Source organism: Homarus americanus, unplaced genomic scaffold (genome assembly GCF_018991925.1).
Source record: "Homarus americanus isolate GMGI-L3 unplaced genomic scaffold, GMGI_Hamer_2.0 scaffold22974, whole genome shotgun sequence".
Classification (NCBI taxonomy): domain Eukaryota; kingdom Metazoa; phylum Arthropoda; class Malacostraca; order Decapoda; family Nephropidae; genus Homarus; species Homarus americanus.
In genome coordinates this window covers 118564-137233 of record NW_024715545.1, presented here as the reverse complement: position 1 = coordinate 137233, position 18670 = coordinate 118564, and the positions used below count along the sequence as shown (strand labels likewise).

General features: G+C 43.9%; 1 protein-coding gene across 1 annotated transcript; it reads left to right on the top strand.

The window, feature by feature from the left end:
- Positions 1-5260: 5260 nt before the first annotated feature.
- On the top strand, positions 5261-18633 carry LOC121857860 (neuropeptide SIFamide receptor-like). The gene is made up of 7 exons (XM_042354114.1): positions 5261-6494; positions 13535-13785; positions 15391-15516; positions 15936-16091; positions 16252-16392; positions 16583-16765; positions 17117-18633. Exons 1-7 carry the CDS (start codon positions 6131-6133, stop codon positions 17408-17410), a joined length of 1515 nt encoding a protein of 504 aa, XP_042210048.1. The 5' UTR covers positions 5261-6130; the 3' UTR covers positions 17411-18633.
- Positions 18634-18670: the final 37 nt, after the last annotated feature.

Below are 18670 nucleotides of genomic sequence, written 5' to 3'. Positions count from 1 at the left end.
CACCTGCCACCTACCACACCTGCTATGAATATTCATTACTGAAGAGAATTCCTGTGCTCTCTCTCTCTCTCTCTCTCTCTCTCTCTCTCTCTCTCTCTCTCTCTCTCTCTCATACCTGTTTAGGTTAGGTTAGGTTAAACTCCCCTATAATTACCACCCATAAACACCGTTCTTAACACCGAGTATAGCACTGTATTACTCCCCCTAAGAGCCTAGCACTGTATTAACCCGAGACACTTAATAAGCTATCAAACTCAGGTGAGAGAGGTCAAGTTAATGGTGATTAGGCTGTTAATTACCTGGCGAGGATATATTTAACGAGAGAGAGAGAGAAAGAAAGAAAACTCTTCTAACAAACTCGACTCAAAAACACACAAATACACTGTTTTAGGTCAGGTCAGGTCAGGTCGGTCTGGTCAGGTCAGGGTCAGGGTCAGGTCAGGTCAGGTAAAAACGAGAACAAGTCGTGTTTTTGACGCTATTTTAAAAGAACTCCAAATTGGTTTCAACATTGCAACATTGTGAGTAATATCTCCATTGGAAAGTCTTCAATAACAAAGGCGTTTGATAAAGAATTAAATATTTTTTGTGTTTCTTTACGAATGATATAATTGAGGCTTCTCGTTTGTGTTTGACCTAAATATACAAATAAAAACACAGTATTTAAAACACCCGTCTAGTGTTTGATTTTGTTTTTCTAATGAGGAATCGTATATATATTTCACCTGTGGGGTTAGGTTAGGTTAGGGTGGGTTAGGTTAGGTTAGGTGAAAGAATTGATATGTCAGATAAATAAATTGAAAATGAAATTGCTTTTTGTATTCTGGTGAAATACTTCTAGATGACCTGGGCCTTTGACCTGTACCTGGTGAACTGTGACCTGTATGTGTAGTGGATGAAATACACACACACACACCTTAACGATGTGTGTGTATGTGTGTGTGTGTGTGTGTGTGTGTGTGTGTAGTGAAAAGAATCAAAGTTTTGTGTACAGCCACCACCACCACCACACCACCACCACCACTACTACCACACAGCCACCACCACCACCACCACCAACCACTACCACCACCACCACCACCACCACACCCCACACCCCACCACCACCCACCACTACCACCACAACCACCACCAACCACCACCACCACCACCACCTCGAACCCAGGACCTCAGCTACACGTAATCAACAGAAGGAACCAATCCGCCAGACTGGACAGGTGGCACTCCCTGATAAGACCATTAATTACTTACCTTGATGAGTCGATCTCTCTCTCACCCTTTAAAATTCCCTAAAATACCTTAAAATACCCTAAAAATTTCCTAAAATACCCTAAAATACCTTAAAATTCCCTAAAATACCTTAAAATACCCTAAAATCATTCCCTAAATCCTTCAAAGGGATTTAGGAGTTAATTAAGGGTCGACATCTTGGGTTCTAGTTCTGTGTAAAGTAATTAATATTTCTCGATTGGATTGTGGTAGTGGTGGTGGTGGTAGTAGTGGTTGTTGATATACCTGTACCTGAGAGAGAGTTAGAATTGACTAACAATATCATCTAGGTTAGGTACATGTCCCTCTAACCAAACACACAAACACAGGCAAACAAACACAGAGACACAAGCAAACAGACGGACAAACAAACACCTAAATAAAACAAGAACTAAAGTTTGTATCAATATATATATACAGAAAAAACAAAAGATAATTGAACATACATACATACATATGACCGTCTCTCTCCCACCTCTTCCACACACACACACACACACACACATAATTGTTTGTCGCGTTCAGTCAATCTGTTCCATGATGAGGCTGCGGGTCGTCTCCCCTTCCCATCTGTCCCTCCCTCCCATCGATAACCAAATAATAACCCCTTCCAGACCCTTCCAGACCCCATCCAGATCATTTCCAGACCTTCCAGATCATTTTAGATCCATCCATACCCTCTCAGACCATTCCAGATCACTTCACCCTTCAGATTACTCCACACCTTCCACCTTCCAGATTACTTCACACTTTCCACACCCCTTCAGATTACTTCACACCTTCCACACTTCCAGATTACTCCACACCTTCCCACACCCCTTCCAGATTACTCCCACCTTCCAGACCCCTTCCAGATTACTCCACACCTTCCATACCTATACTCTCTCTCCCCTGACGGCTGGGGACAGGCTGCTAATCCAACAAACTTTCTCATCAGATCTTCCACAACACATTAGGTGTGGTGTGTGTGTGTGTGGGTGTGTGTGTGTGTGTGGGTGTGTGTGTGTGTGTGTGTGTGTGTGTGTGTGTGTGTGTGTGTGTGTTGAAGTGCCATAGATCCGGTTTACACAAAGTATCTCTTAAAAGATAAAATAAAGGGTCATCCTTTTTCTCTCTTCTTTCTCTCTCTTTCTTTCTTTCAACATGCAAAAAACAGACACGTAAGAGAGAGAGAGAGATACCTGGACTTAATATACACTACACACCTGTAAGGAACAACAGGGTGTGTGTACATGTGTGTGTGTGTGTGTGTGTGTGAGCTAACTTCAAAGACCCTCAACTATCGCGCCAGGGAGAGAGATAGAGAGAGAGAAGGGAGGAAGGGAGAGGAGGGAGGAAGGAAGGAGAGAAGGAAGGAGAGAGAAAGGGAGGAAAATTCGGTCAGATGGATGTTTTCTTCCTCCTCTTCCTCCTCTTCCTCCTCCTCTCTCTTCCTCTTCCTTCCTCTCTTCCCCTCTTCCTCCTTCCTCTCCTCTTCCTCTTCCTCTCCTCTTCCTCCTAGCAGTAGTAATAGGCTATCCAGACTGGGGGGCTCGTTACTAGGCCTCATGAGCAGAGTTTATCGTGTACTGAACCTAACCTACACATAGTGTTTAATGGCGTGGGCGTGGCTGAGGCGTGGGGGCGTGGCTGTGTGTGTGTGTCCCCCCTCTCCCCTCCCCTCCTCCTCCTTCCCCCCCCTCTCTCCATTATTCCACATAAATTAACATTATCAAAGGGTCAGGTGGGGTTAAAATGGACCTTGTTTTTAGATTAAGTTGTGTGTGTATGTATGTATGTATTGTATGTATTGTATGTATGTATGTATTGTATGTATGTATGTATGTATGTGTACCCAGGGTTACTTCACTACCTTATCAGTTATTCACCTGGAACTCTTGAATTCATTATCATGTACACCTGCTTCTCTGACGTCACATCTTGAACAACAACAACAATTGAGAAAATGGAAATGTTGACCCCACTGAGAGAGAGAGGCTAGACACACACGGAATAATTGAGACACACACACACACACACACACACACACACTGCACAAATTGTAGCTTCTCGTAATGTCTCTCTCTCTCTCTCTCTCTCTCTCTCTCTCTCTCTCTCTCTCTCTCCTGTTATCACGCCTCTAAGCTCTTCCTTAACGAGGGTAATTAAGGCATGATAATAATTAGTGAGGTAATTGGTGCTAATTAAACATATTACCAATATTCCATCCACCTGTTGTTGTTGTTGTGGTGGTGGTGGTGGTTGTTGTACAGCGTCAAGTAACGCCATCTATGACGAAAAATTGAACTACGTCACAGATCAACCAATCACATGAGAGAATATGGGGTTTCTATAGCCAATAGGAGATCAGGTCTATCCGGAAGGTGAGACTAGGTATATGGATCTTGTTTCTCATTGGTTAGGTGGTTGCTGTGCTGTTTTTTCATTGGCTGGTATGTTGTTTACAGTTTACTGAGATGTGAATTCTCAGATACTCTCTCTCTCTCTCTCTCTCTCTTCTTCCTCTTCCTCTTCCTCTTCCTTCTTCCTCTTCCTCCTCCTCCTCCCTCCTCCCACTAAGCTTCCCTCAATACACCATATCAGTGGGACAGGATTTCTCTACTACAAAGCTTGACGTAGGAGAGCTTTCTCTTATCTCAGCTTAGGAGAGAGAGAGAGAGAAAAATTCAGTCTCTCTCTCTCTCTCTCTCTCTCTCTACAGCAGTAAGGCCATTAACAGACACTGAGCCAGAGGTCTGCTGTCTGTCTGCCTGTCTGCTGTACTGTGTCTGTCTGTCTGTACCCTCCCTTATGCCTGTTGAGGGAGGGGAGGGGAGGAGGGGAAGGAGGGAAGGTAGAGGAAGTGGGGAGATTTAGGTCGTGTCTCTCTACCCTCACCACTCTCCCTCACCCTCCTCACCCTCCCTCACCCTCCCTCACCCTCCCTCACCCCTCCCTCCTCTCCCTCCTCTCCCTCCCCTCCTCCTCTCCCCTCACTCTCCCTCACCCTCCCCTCACCCCTCCCTCACCCCTCCCTCCTCTCCCCTCCCTCTCCCCTCCCACCCTCCTCCACCCCTCCCCTCACCTCCCTCACCCCTCCCTCCTCTCCCTACCTCCCCTCACCCTCCTCACCCCTCCCTCACTCTCCCTCACCCTCCCTCACCCCTCCCTCCCTCTCCCTCCTCCCTCCCCTCCCCTCACCCTCCCCTCACTCCTCCCCTCCACCCTCCCTCACCCCTCCCCTCACTCTCCCCTCACCCCTCCCCTCACCTCCCTCTCCCTCACCCCTCCCTCACTCTCCCTCACCCCTGATGTTGTTAGGTTGACCTTCAACTTTCACTTGGAGAGAAATTTCACTGGCTTTAATTCTCTCTCTCTCTCCATACGTAGACAGACAGAGAGAGACAGAAAGAAGAGACAGAGAGAGACAGATCCAATAAGACGGGTTATTGGCCCGTCAAGGAGACAAATAAGAACGCTGACAGTGGCTGACAGAGAGGATGAGAGGTGTCAGGTTGATGCTTAACGCTGGCTGACGCACGGCTGACAGGAGAGAGAGAGAGAGAGAGAGAGAGAGAAGAGAAAGAGAGAGAGAGAGAGAGAGAGAGTCTATTAAAGGTCAATTATTTGTATATTATTGGTAATTAAAACTAAAATATGAAGTTATTATAATTAAGGAGGAGAGAGATGGAGCAGTACACATACAGTACACACACAGTACACATACACAGTACACACACAGTACACATACACAGTACACATACACAGTACACATACACAGTACACATACACAGTACACACACACACAGTACACACACCTGCCTTGTCTATGTACACGTTTGATTTCTGTAAACATTGTCTCTCTCTCTCTCTCTCTCTCTCTCTCTCTCTCTGCCTATGTATGTATCTATGTATGTATGTATCTATGTATCTATGTATGTATGTATGTATGTATGTATGTATGTATGTATGTATGTATGTACGTATCTAACCAGTATCATTTTTCCTTCACAGTTCGTTGGGTTGTCAAGGAGTCTCCCTATGGTAAAAGATTAGAGCCTTACCAACGCTACTGGAGCATTGTAAGTGACCCCAGTAGTGAGCCCTGGAGCGTGGAGCATAACAGGTAACCCAGCAGTGACCATCTGGAGTGTGGGGCTTGGCATGTAAACCAGCAGTGAAACCTGGAGCATTTTAGGTGATCCAACAGTGAGATTTGGAGCATAGTTGGTGATCCATCAGTGAGGATTAGAGCGTGGAGCATACCAGATGACCGAACAGCGATTCATGGAGCATAACAGCTGATATTCGAGCGAATCCTTGAACGTGGAGCATAATAGATGTTCCAGCAGTAAGTCATGGAGCATTATAAGTGAGGACTATAGCGTGGAGCATACCAGATAATCCAACAGTGAGAGCTGGAGCGTGAGGGATATATGGAATATATCCCTGGAGCATAAATTCAAAACTGGAGTATTAAGGCCAACCAACAAATCCTCGGAACATGGTGATTGACGAGCATATTCGTGGAGCATATCACCAATAATTAAATCATGAAAAACTCACATATGCTCCAGTTATAAGGAGATAAGAATCCAACTATAAATATTAGGCTCCTGGAGCATAAACATCACCACACTATCTTATATCTTGGAGCATATCAGACTTAATAAGTCTTCGGACACTGGAGCATAAGTCTTGGGTATCTGGAGCATTGGAACCCTATCAAGCTATTCTAAATCACCTGGAGCATACCACTAACCAGCCAACCAGCATCTACCAGTCTACTAACCACAATCTACCAGCAACCAACCACAATCTACCAGCAACCAACCACAATCTACCGAGAACCAACCATCAACCAACCAACCAACCAATCACCATGTACACGGACAACAACACACTAACGACCAATAACTACTTCCCAAGCTACGATAACTACCCTTACAACACAACAGCTTGTTACTACGATACCTCCCATAACGACACCTCTTATAACGAACTCTGCAGCAATTACGAAGTACCAATGTTCCGTCATGCGTTACCAGTTACTATCTTGTACTGTGTGGCGTATGTACTTGTGTCAGTTATGGGGGTAATTGGCAATAGTTTCGTGGTAGCTGTGGTTGTTAGAGCAGCGAGAATGCGGACGGTAACCAATGTGTTTATCGCCAATCTCGCCGTAGCCGATTTATTGGTGAATATTATTGTTATGCCTACGACTCTGATTGGTCATCTCTTGAATGGTGAGTAACTACTGTATTGCCTTGTTTGGGTGTTAACTACTGTATTGCCTTGTTTGGGTGTTAACTACTGTATTGCCTTGTTTGGGTGTTAACTACTGTATTGCCTTGTTTGGGTGTTAACTACTGTATTGCCTTGTTTGGGTGTTAACTACTGTATTGCCTTGTTTGGGTGTTAACTACTGTATTGCCTTGTTTGGGTGTTAACTACTGTAATGCCTTGTTTGGGTGTTAACTACTGTGTTGCCTTGTTTGGTGTTAACTACTGTATTGCCCTTGTTTGAGTGTTGGTGTTATCCTATCTATCACACCTGTCACACCTGTCACACCTGTATCGACACCTGTCACACCTGTCCACACCTATCACACCTGTCACACCTGTCAGTAAGTCTCCCTACCTTACCTCACCCTCCCCCCTCACCCCTCCCCTCCCCCCTCACCCCCCCTTAAAGACAACAAAACCCCATAAAGGCTAAAATTCGTCTCATTACTTCATCATGTTTCAGCTTTTATGACTCATTAAAGTGTTTGTGGGTCTCTCTCTCTCTCTCTCTCTCTCTCTCTCTCTCTCTCTCTCTCTCTCTCTCTCTCTCATAGTTACGACCATCACACAAGGCTATTAACGTGTCATACGGTTTACAAGCTTAACCACTCCTCTAATAAAGACTTAATTATGCTGACCTAAGCTTAATTATGTCGACTTTCAGCTTAATGATGTTAATAATAATAATATCAACAACAACCACCACCACCACACTGTATTCCTGCATTAATCACCTGTAACTACATAATTGCACCTTGTTAACGAGTTGAATATGCAATGGCAGGTACAGGTGAGTCAACAAGGTCACTTAACCTCGATGATACATTACCATTGGCCACAGGAGGATTATCATTGGCTATTGGGGACGTGTAAATAGAGTTCTTATTGGTTGGTTAATACGAGGCACTGATTGGTTGATTTATACGTAGCGTTGATTGGTTGGTTTGGTTAATCAGCTGTTCATTTGTAAATAAACAATGGTGGTGGTGTGAGGGAGGGAGAGAGTGAGGGAGGGAGAGAGAGAGTGAGTGAGGGAGAGAGTGAGAGAGAGTGAGAGAGAGAGAGAGAGAGTCAACTTCCTGGGTCACATTGCTTTCAGTCGCTCATTCGTGGCGTGAAGCTGTAAGGAGGAACACCTCTGTCACCACGCCCTCTCACGCCCTCACACGCCCTCACTCACCCTCCCACGCCCTCCCACGCCCTCTCACGCCCTCCCACGCCATCACAAACACCCACACACACACTCAAACACACACTCAAACACACACTCAACTCCTAGGCTTAGTTTCCAACGCCGATATTACATAGACTTTGCGTTGTGTCTGAGTGAGCGCCAAGTGTGTGTGAAATAATATAAGAAAAGTCTATAAAGAAGTTGTAATTTTATACTTTTACGGTGAAATTTTTACATCAGTCATCAAGAAAAATATTGAAAGTTTGTAATAAAGAGAAAACTATTAATATTTTGCCTACTTTCGTTGAGTAATCCAAGATAACTTAACCTAACTTAAGCCACGCCCAAAATTGTAGTGTTGGATATCTTAACCGCCTAAGCCACGCCCCTAAGGAAGGTATGGGCGTACTCGACCTCTTAAACCACGCCCATAACGAAGATATGGTGCGTTTCTGATCTAAAACACGCCCACAATGAAGGAATAGGCGTGTTTGACCTTCTAAACCCCACCCACAACCAAGAAATGGGCGTTCCTAACCTCCTAAACTCCACCCACAACCAAGAAATGGGCGTTCCTAACCTCCTAAACTCCACCCACAACCAAGAAATGGGCGTTCCTAACCTCCTAAACCCCACCCACAACCAAGAAATGGGCGTACTTAACCTCCTAAACCCCACCCACAACCAAGATATGGGCGTACTTAACCTCCTAAACCCCGCCCACAACGATACTCCAGTCACAGAAGTAAACATTGAAAATAATAACTTAACCAACCACGACGATATCGATTTACTGCGTCACTCTCTGGCCATAACCTGCGTCTACTGCGTCGCCTACTGCCTGGTCTTCGTCGTGGGCACCGTCGGGAACGTCTTGGTGATAATAGTTATGACGAAGACGCAGAAGAGGAGCCTTAACACGCCTGTTTTCTGTTTTCTTTATAATTTAGCTTTAGCTGATCTGCTCGTTCTGATTTTCTGCATCCCAGCCACTCTGATTGGTAATGTTTATACTCGTAAGTCATCAGTCTTTAAGTACATACATACATACATACATACATACATACATATATATTTCTCTTCATCCCTCTTCTCCTTCTTCCTCTCCTCCTCCTCCTCTAGCTTCCTCCTTCTTCCTCCTCCTCCCCTCCTTCTTCCTCCCTCCTTCTTCTTCCCACCACTCCTCCTCCCTCCTTCTTCCTCCTCTCCTCCCTCCTCCTTCCTTCTCCTCCTCCCTCCTCCTCCCTCCCCTTCTTCCTCTCCCTCCCTCCTCCTTCTTCTTCCTCCCTCCTCCCCTCCTTCTTCCCTCTCCTCCTCCTCCCTCCTTCTTCCTTCTCCTCCTCCCCTCCTCTTCCTTCTCCTCCTCCTCCTTCTTCCTCCCCTCCTCCTTCTTCTCCTCCTCCCTCCTTCTTCTTCCTCCTCCTCCCCTCCTTCTTCTTCCTCCTCCTCCTCCTTCTTCCTCCTTCCTCTTCACTTAATGGGTTGTAATGAGTCCCGGAAGCTGCTCTCTCTCTCTCTCTCTCTCTCTCTCTCTCTCATCCATAAATTGTTGTCATATAAAGTTGAGGAAACTTTTTGGTTAAAGTTATCTCAACCATAGATGGTGTGTGTGTGTGAGACAGGCAGACAGACAGACATCCTCCCACCACAAAACCAAACCTAACCTAACCCTAACCAAACCTAACCTAACCCTAACGTAACCCTAACCTAACCCTAACCTAACCCTAACCTACCCCTAACCAGAACCTAACCTAACCCTAACCTAACCCTAACCTAACCCTACCCTCCCCCATCCGTCCTCTCCACAAGACTGAAGAGATAGAGAGTTTGTTCCCACCCACCAAAATTTTCTTCTCAAGTTCTCAAAGGGAAGACGACCTGCGACCTGAAAAGATAGTATCCATTTTAAGAATCTCTTTTTCCGGGTGAGTTTTGAGATCTTTCGGGGTTATTTACTGGAGAATATTGACCTAAAATCATTTGAGAATATAATTACCTATCATATTATACGTTACAAAGAACCAGGTAGTAATTAGAGCAGTGATTATAGCGGTAATTATCAGGTAACTCGTATAATCGGGGGGAGGAGGGTGGGTTTGTTGATGTATGTGACGTCATGATTCACTCTGGTGGCCAATCAACGAGGATCTCTGATGTCATAATTCGCTCTGGTGGCCAATCAACGAGGATCTCTGACGTCATGATTCGGTCTATAGCCAATCACCGAGGATTTCTGACGTCATGATTCGTTCTATAGCCAATCACCGAGGATTTCTGACGTCATGATTCGTTCTATAGCCAATCACCGAGGATTTCTGACGTCATGATTCGTTCTATAGCCAATCACCGAGGATTTATGACGTCATGATTCTCTCTGGTAGCCAATCAACGAGGATCTCTGACGTCATGATTCGTTCTATAGCCAATCACCGAGGATTTCTGACGTCATGATTCGTTCTATAGCCAATCACCGAGGATTTCTGACGTCATGATTCGTTCTATAGCCAATCACCGAGGACTTCTGACGTCATGATTCGCTCTATAGCCAATCACCTACCTGTGACATCATGAACCAGCTGATGTTAATATGAAGTGAAAATTACATACATGTGGTGAACAGATGTGTGTCAGACAGGTGTATAACTCTCATCAAACACCTGTGCCGTAGTTAATGAGACGTGTGTGTGTGTGTGTGTGGTTAGGGGTTGGTATATAGCATGTATCTGTCAACACGACTGTCTGGACTGTATATACGACTCTAGACTGTATATACGACTGTCTGGACTGTATATACGACTATCTGGACTGTATATACGACTGTCTGGACTGTATATACGACTCTAGACTGTATATACGACTCTAGACTGTATATACGACTGTCTGGACTGTATATACGACTGTCTGGACTGTATATACGACTCTAGACTGTATATACGACTCTAGACTGTATATACGACTGTCTGGACTGTATATACGACTCTAGACTGTATATACGACTCTAGACTGTATATACGACTCTAGACTGTATATACGACTGTCTGGACTGTATATACGACTCTAGACTGTATATACGACTGTCTGGACTGTATATACGACTGTCTGGACTGTATATACGACTGTCTGGACTGTATATACGACTCTAGACTGTATATACGACTGTCTGGACTGTATATACGACTCTAGACTGTATATACGACTGTCTGGACTGTATATACGACTCTAGACTGTATATACGACTGTCTGGACTGTATGCTGCCAGTCATCATCTCAAAGCTGAGGTTTTACTTCAATTATGACTGTTTCTTGATGCGTTCTAGCGTCACTTTATCGTGTTATTTAGGTACCAAACCTTTGTTGTCATTGAGATATCATTTATTTATTTACCTTCTACTAATTATTATCTACGGAAGTGATCGATAAACTTCACAATGAACACTACGTCACGTATTGCCTCGGTATGGTTGTCAAAATCCATCGTCTAATGTCTAATTGTCTCACTTAATTACAATGGCCATCTCTCCTTCTGAACCACGAACCCAGGGACTCAGATTCGTGAACCCGGAACCGTAGATTGCTTCGGGTTCACGAATCTGAATCTCTAGGGTTCGTAGTTCAGAGAGACAGGCGGTAGGGCTATCGTATGTGACTTCAAATAGCCTAATAGGACATACCAGTGTTTATTTAGCGTTAGTTATGTTTCTATACCAAATTTCAGAGCTTTAAAATAAATAATTCAATGTTTATAATAAATCCTGTGGTGTTTTTCCATAAGTAAACGTATTTTTTGTGTTATAATCCACATAAAAAGCGTAATTTATTATCATAGTATTACATAAATAAAAAAAAAATTCCCGTTTTCTATATCCCCTCTAAGATTATTTTTTTCCCCAGGATGGTAAAGATGTATTGATAAATCGATGTCTTTAAGGAAGGTGATAGGATGAACAAGGTCTGTGTGTTGACAAGTTAGTGAGGCAAACAAGTTACTCACTTCCCTCTCCCCTCTCTCTTCCCTCTCCCTTCTCTCCTTCCCTCTCCCCTCTCTCCTTCCCTCTCCTCATTTACTCCCCCCTCTCTCTCTAATGCTTCATTAGTTAGTCTGTTTGTTTTGAAGTCCTTGGGCATAATGTCACACACACACACACACACACACCCCCACACACAGACACACACACACCACCACCACCACAACAAGGTCTCTGGTAATAATCAACGTAATTGCCATAACAAGGGTTTAATCCTGTTTGCCTGGAGACTGTAACCAAATCTCTCTGTCTGTCTGTCTGTTGCTACACACACACACACACACACACGTAAAGCAAATTAGAAACAATATATTTATTTCAATTAACTGAAACTGTTTTTGTGTTATTGTTATTGTGGATAACTCCCCTCCCCCCTTCTTCCCCTCCCCCCCCTTCCCCCTTCTTCCCCCTCCCCCCCCTTGGCCCACACGTCCATTGTGTCAATTTCATTTTCCTTGGGTCAATATGTATGTGACAGTGTATCGTTGAGACCTGACTTATATATTTCTTATAAAATTATCTCTCTCTGTCTCTCTCTCTCTCTCTGTCTCTCTGTCTCTCTCTCTCTCTCTCTGAATGGGAGGTGTAAAATCCCACGTGCCCAGTTAAGCATTACAGACAGACAGACAGACAGACAGACACAGACAGAGAGACAGACAGATAGACAGACAGGTGCAATAGGTCTGGTTCACAATAGATTCTCAATAAAGTTCGATTTTGCAACAGTTGGTTTCTTCCCACGCCAAGTATTGGGTGGTGTGGTGTGGTGTGGTGGTGTGGTGGTGTGGTGTGGTGTGGTAGGATGGGATGTGGTGTGGTGTGGTAGTCAAAATGTTACCCCCTTCTCTCTCTCTCTCTCTCTCCTTCATTATCCAGGAGTGCTTGTTATTCCCTTCTACGTAACGACATTATCTTAATTCTTTCAATTTTCCTTCATTTATCACTGAATGTACATCAAAGAATTTGTTGGAGAGAGGGAGAGAAGGGGAGAGGGAGAGAAAGAGGGAGAGAGCTAATCCACTTCAGCACTCCCGGGTCACGACACACACCCCTTCCATAACTCCTAACACTCCCTTACACTATTACAGTCTTTACGTGAATTTGACGCCATTTTGTGTTATTTCTCGTGTAATAGGAGACATTTCTACCTAATAGTAGTAGAGTCTTTGGCTGTATTGATGCCATTTTGTTTTATTTGTTATTATAATAAGTCATCTTTGTGTGGTAACTTCAAGTGAGTTAGTAAGGTAAGTTCTCATCCCTGTGTTTACATTTCGCGTTCGTCAGAGTTGAATCCGGATTGCTAACACTCGTTCTGGTAAATCAATCCGGATTTCCCACCATAAACTCATTGAAAAATACGAAAATATTTATACTTTTACGAAGTTTTGTGAAGGAAATTGTGGCTTAATGCTTTAAAATCATATGAATTATTTTTTTAGATAATAGTGAAATGTTTTGATCTACTGGCTGTGATAGATAGATAGATAGATAGATAAATAGCACAGGTAATACGCTATAATTAGGGAATGTGATGTACCTGTAAGGACCATAACCCAGGTAGGTATCAGATACTAGAAATACCTGTACGTGTGTTAAGCTATCGTGTACTCCTCAGCTAATTAGTGTTCTCTCTCTCTCTCTCTCTCTCTCTCTCTCTCTCTCTCTCTCTCTCTCTCTGTAAGGCCATATTGTACCTAAAATAATGGCCAGTATCAACACCCAACTGGCCATTATACAACAATGGCCATGTAATGATAATAAACCTACCATAAATTAAATCTATCTCACTTTCTCACAGCTTGGGTTCTTGGCCTGTTCGTCTGCAAGGCCATGTCATACCTTCAAGGAGTGAGTGTATCAGCAAGTATCAACACTCTGGTGGCCATATCTGTGGATAGGGCCATGGCCATCTGTTACCCAATGAAATGCCAGATTACTTCCCGCACCTGTAGGAGTATTATTGTGGTTATTTGGGTATTCTCTCTCACCATTACTCTCCCATGGGCTATATTCTTCAATTTGGAGCCCATACCGGAGACCGATCTTCATGTGAGTATTGTGTGGGTGTGGGTGTGTGTGTGTGTGACAGGTGACTACACACACACACACACACACACACACATATCCCTGGACCATGTTTGTTGTGTAAAGGTGAAATGAAGTGTGGTGGTGGCGCTACTACCACCACCACACACCACCACCACCACCACCACCACCACCACCACCGCCACCCACCACCCACCACTACCGCCACCACCACCACCATAGGGGTTAAATCAGCAGGTGTCTTCCCAAAATTAGCATGAAATTGGTATAAATTTCAGTTGCAGAGTCTCTCTCTCTCTCTCTCTCCCTCTCTCTCTCTCTCTCTCTCTCTCTCTCTCCCCCCCCCCTCCCTCCCTCTCCCCCTCTTCCTCTCACAGGCCTTTCTATCGACCTTTCTTTACCTGGCTTTCTGCTCACTTTCACTCTTCAACCTTCAAAGGGAAATGAGAGAGAGAGAGAGAGAGAGAGACAGAGAGAGAGAGAGAAGGCTGAAAGAAGAAAATCTATAATCTCTTCAAGGTCTTATCTCCCCTCCTCCCCTCCCCCACCCACCCCTCCCTCACCTCCCTCTATGCACAAACAACTTCACGGCTCGTAAACTCGTTAACAAGGTCATTAGATAGTCCCTCTACACAAACAACTTCACGGCTCGTAAACTCGTTAACAAGGTCATTAGATAGTTAGTTATCCTTATATCACACAAGATTGGTCTGCCACGTTCTAGAGCCGAGGGAGGAAGGGGGGTGAAGGATGTATGTATGTATCTATGTATGTATATATGTATGTATGTATGTATGTATATGTATACCCATAACATCACTAAAAATACATAATAATTCAATGTATACTCAGTTACTCACCTGTCAAAGAATATGCTGACTCATGATGACGAGGCATTTTGCAAAGATCATCGGAAAAAATACGAATAAAAAAAATCAATCAAAGAAAAACAAAACAGAGAAACACAAAAAACAACAACAAATCAAGACAACCACCCCCCCTCCAGCCACACCATCCCCAGCCACACCCTCCCCAGCCACACCATTCCCACCTACACACAAAACATATATCGGGTTCCAATAATATCCTTAAGAGTTCCTTAATTTTACTGCGCCATCAAAGTGTTTATATACTTGTGGCTATAGTGATGTAGTGTTATGGTGTAGTGTTACGGTGTAGTGTTATGGTGTAGTGTTACGGTGTAGTGTTACGGTGTAGTGTTATGGAGCAAATAATTTCTGCCAATATTTTTTTTTTTTTGCTTAACGAGAAACAGCTGAGGTGAGAGAGAGAGAGAGAGAGAGAGTAAGAAAATTTCCACCTTTCCTTTAATTCATCTTACAGGTGTGTAGTGCTTAACAGGTGTGTACGTCTGCAGGTGTGTGTACTTAACTAAGAGATGTAAGTGTAAACATTCCCAGGTGTGTGTACATAACTAACAGGTGTGTGTACGTAACTAACAGGTGTATGTACGTGTATTTACAAATGTGTACATAACTAACAGGTGTGTGTACGTGTATTTACAGATGTGTACATAACTAACAGGTGTATGTACGTGTATTTACAGATGTGTACATAACTAACAGGTGTGTGTACGTGTATTTACAGGTGTGTACAGACAGGTGGCCAGATGAACAGAGTGGTAACCTGTACTTCGTGTTGGCTAATCTTATTATGTGTTACCTCTTGCCTCTCACTGCCATCTCTGTCTGCTACATTCTCATCTGGCGAAAGGTAAGTACTTTCTCTTGTTACCTGAAGAAAGTTAAGGGTACTTTCTCACTTGTTAGGTGGGGAAAGTTGGGGTAATGTCTCTCTTGTTAGGTGGGGAAAGTTAATGGTACTTTCTCTAATTTTAGGTGGGGAAATGTATAGCTAATTACAGGTGTTGGACTTATTGACAGGTGTGGGAGGCTCCTAATAGGTGTGGGAGGCTCCTAACAGGTGTGGGAGGCTCTAACAGGTGTGGGGAGGCTTCTAACAGGTGTGGGAGGCTTCTAACAGGCGTGGGAGGCTTCTAACAGGCGTGGGAGGCTTCTAACAGGTGTGGGAGGCTTCTAACAGGTGTGGGAGGCTTCTAACAGGTGTGTGGGAGGCTTCTAACAGGATTGTGTGGTATATTCTAAGCACTAACAGGGTGTGGCTTCTTACAGGTGTGGCGTCGCAAGCTTCCAGGAGAGCAACAGGACGTAGGTGTGGCTATGATGATGCAGCGGTCTAAGATAAAGGTCATCAAGATGCTGTTGGTTGTGGTCATCTTGTTCGCTTTATCCTGGTTGCCTCTGTACGCCATCTTTGCCAGGCTTAAGGTGTGTGTCTGTCTGTCTGTCTGTCTTTCTTCCTGTCTTGGTGTCGCTCTTTCTGTCTATCTAGCCTCTTTCTCTCTCTCTCTTCATTTAATCCCTCTCTCTCTCCCTCTTTCTCACTCCCTCTCACCTCCCCCCACTCACATATACTCCCTCTCCTCAGCTGGGTGTAGCGCCAACAGAAATGGAAAACCACATCATTCACATATTGGCGCCTATTGCCCAGTGGCTTGGCGCCTCTAACTCCTGTATCAACCCTGTGCTGTACGCCTTCTTTAATGACAAGTTCCGTTCTGGTTTTAAGGTCAGTGAGTGAGTGAGTGTTTAACCCCAAATTATTTCAAGATTAATTAAACATGACCCCAAGTTTGACCTCATATACTCAAATCTAACCACAAGTTTGACCCCAAGTTTGACCTCATATACTCAAGTCTAACCACAATTTTTACCCCAAGTATGACCACAACTTTAACCTCAAGTTTGACCTCCAACAGGCCATCCTCGTGTCAAGGTCGTGCTGTTCGCCTCTCCGCCTTGACTCTAACTGCAAGAACTATCACTCATCTGTCAGGGCTCATAACCTGTGTTCTCTTGAGTCTAAAGCATCGTCTGAGTTCTCAATCTATTCAAGCAGTTCTGGATCAGCTGAGACGAGGAGGAAGAGTGTGTTGGTGCAGGTGAGTGTGTGGGGTGTGTGGGCGTGTGGTGGGTGTGTGTGGTGGGTGCGTGTGGTGGGTGTGTGTGGGCGTGTGGTAGGCGTGTGGTGGGTGTGTGTGGGCGTGTGTGTGGGGTGGTGTGGGCGTGTGGTGCGGGTGGAGTGTGGTGGGTGTGTGGGCGTGTGGTGGGTGTGTGGTGGGTGTGTGGGGTGTGTGGGTGCGTGGGCGTGTGGTGGGTGTGTGTGTGGTGGGTGTGTGAGGTGGGTGTGTGTGCTTTATAATGAATGTATTGTGGTATTTATTCACCTGTTTACTACCTACCCCCCCTCTCTCTCTCTCACTCTCACTCTCACTCTCTCTCTCTCTCTACAGATCCCACTAGACAGCCACTCTCCGCGCACCACCGTCACCACAACAACATCAGCCTCGGAGAAGAAGCGATCAGTTGTATCACAGCGAACAAGGCGCTCAATGGTGCTCTACCGACAGTGTATCATTAATAATTTTACTAACGGCGCTGCTTCTACTACTGCTACTACTACTACTACTGCTACTACTACTACTACTACTACTGCTGCTGCTACGTCTACTTCCACTCCTTCGTCATCATCAACTAGCTCCTTCTCAACCACGACGCAAGTTAACGGCTCCACCACTCTTGTTTAAGAAGTGTTCAATCTCCAACATTATCTTCAACATTATCTCCAACACTACCATTATCGCCTCTTTCGTCCTTCTCCACCACCACCATAACCACAATTACCACCAATATCACCAAATATATATCTAAGCACCAACAGACCCCAGTCCTAATAGACCCCAGTCCTAATAGACCCCAGCCCTTAAAGATCCTATACATAATAGACCACAGTTCTAATAGACCCCAATATATTGATGCCTGGGGCTAATTTCACCAGTTAAACACACAATTGTCAAGGTATTAGCCCCATACATGAAAACACTGACATTTAGCATAGTTAGCCCTTGAAATTAGAAGAAAACGGAGCAAATTGTCGCACAAACTATACTAAATGTTTTGGTATTTGTTAAGGAAGACTAGAGGTGGTTGGGGAGACTAATTACCTGTTGGGGAGGTTATTTAATGTTTGAGGAGGATATTTAATGCTTGGAGAGGATAATTACTAGTTGGGGAGGACATTTAATGACTGGGGAAGAGAATTAATGGTCGGGGAAGAGTGGAGGCTGGTACAGTGGAGCCCACAGTTTTTTCACCTAAAGAATAACCGAACCCTACCCCACCCCACCCCACCCCACCCCACCCCACCCCAAATAGCATCAGGGTGTCTAATTTTCAGGTGAAATAAGATTGTGTAGCCTTGGTAGAGAGAGACTTTGATCTATGTATAACACCAAAATATATGTAATAAATCAATGTATCTTATATATGTATACTTAAAAATATATTATACCATCACACACACATAACATAACCATGATATAATCTTAAACCTTTAATTCTAGCTTATATAACCCGTATATATATATGACTATGTTTATAGGTAAATAATAAAAAAAATTGATATGAGAAACATGATATCAACTTAATCCTATCATGTAGACTGATAAGACATGATATCTACCTTCTCGGTGTGATATATTAGACATGATATACTGAACAGCATTGATGATCATGTTATCTGCTAAATTATATCATGTTGACTCAATCTTGTTATCATGTTATATTGTTATCATGTTAAGTAAAGTTAGGGGGAACTTTACTAAATAAGGTAACGAGAATTATATGTATATTAATGTATTTTTTTGTGTATATGTGTACATGTATACATATAGGAACGTGTATGTGTGTGTGTATATCTATGTATACCAAAAAGGCTTTACTTGTGATGAATAACAATGTATAAAATGTGTCTTGAGTTTTATTCATTTTCTTGATTATTAAACTAA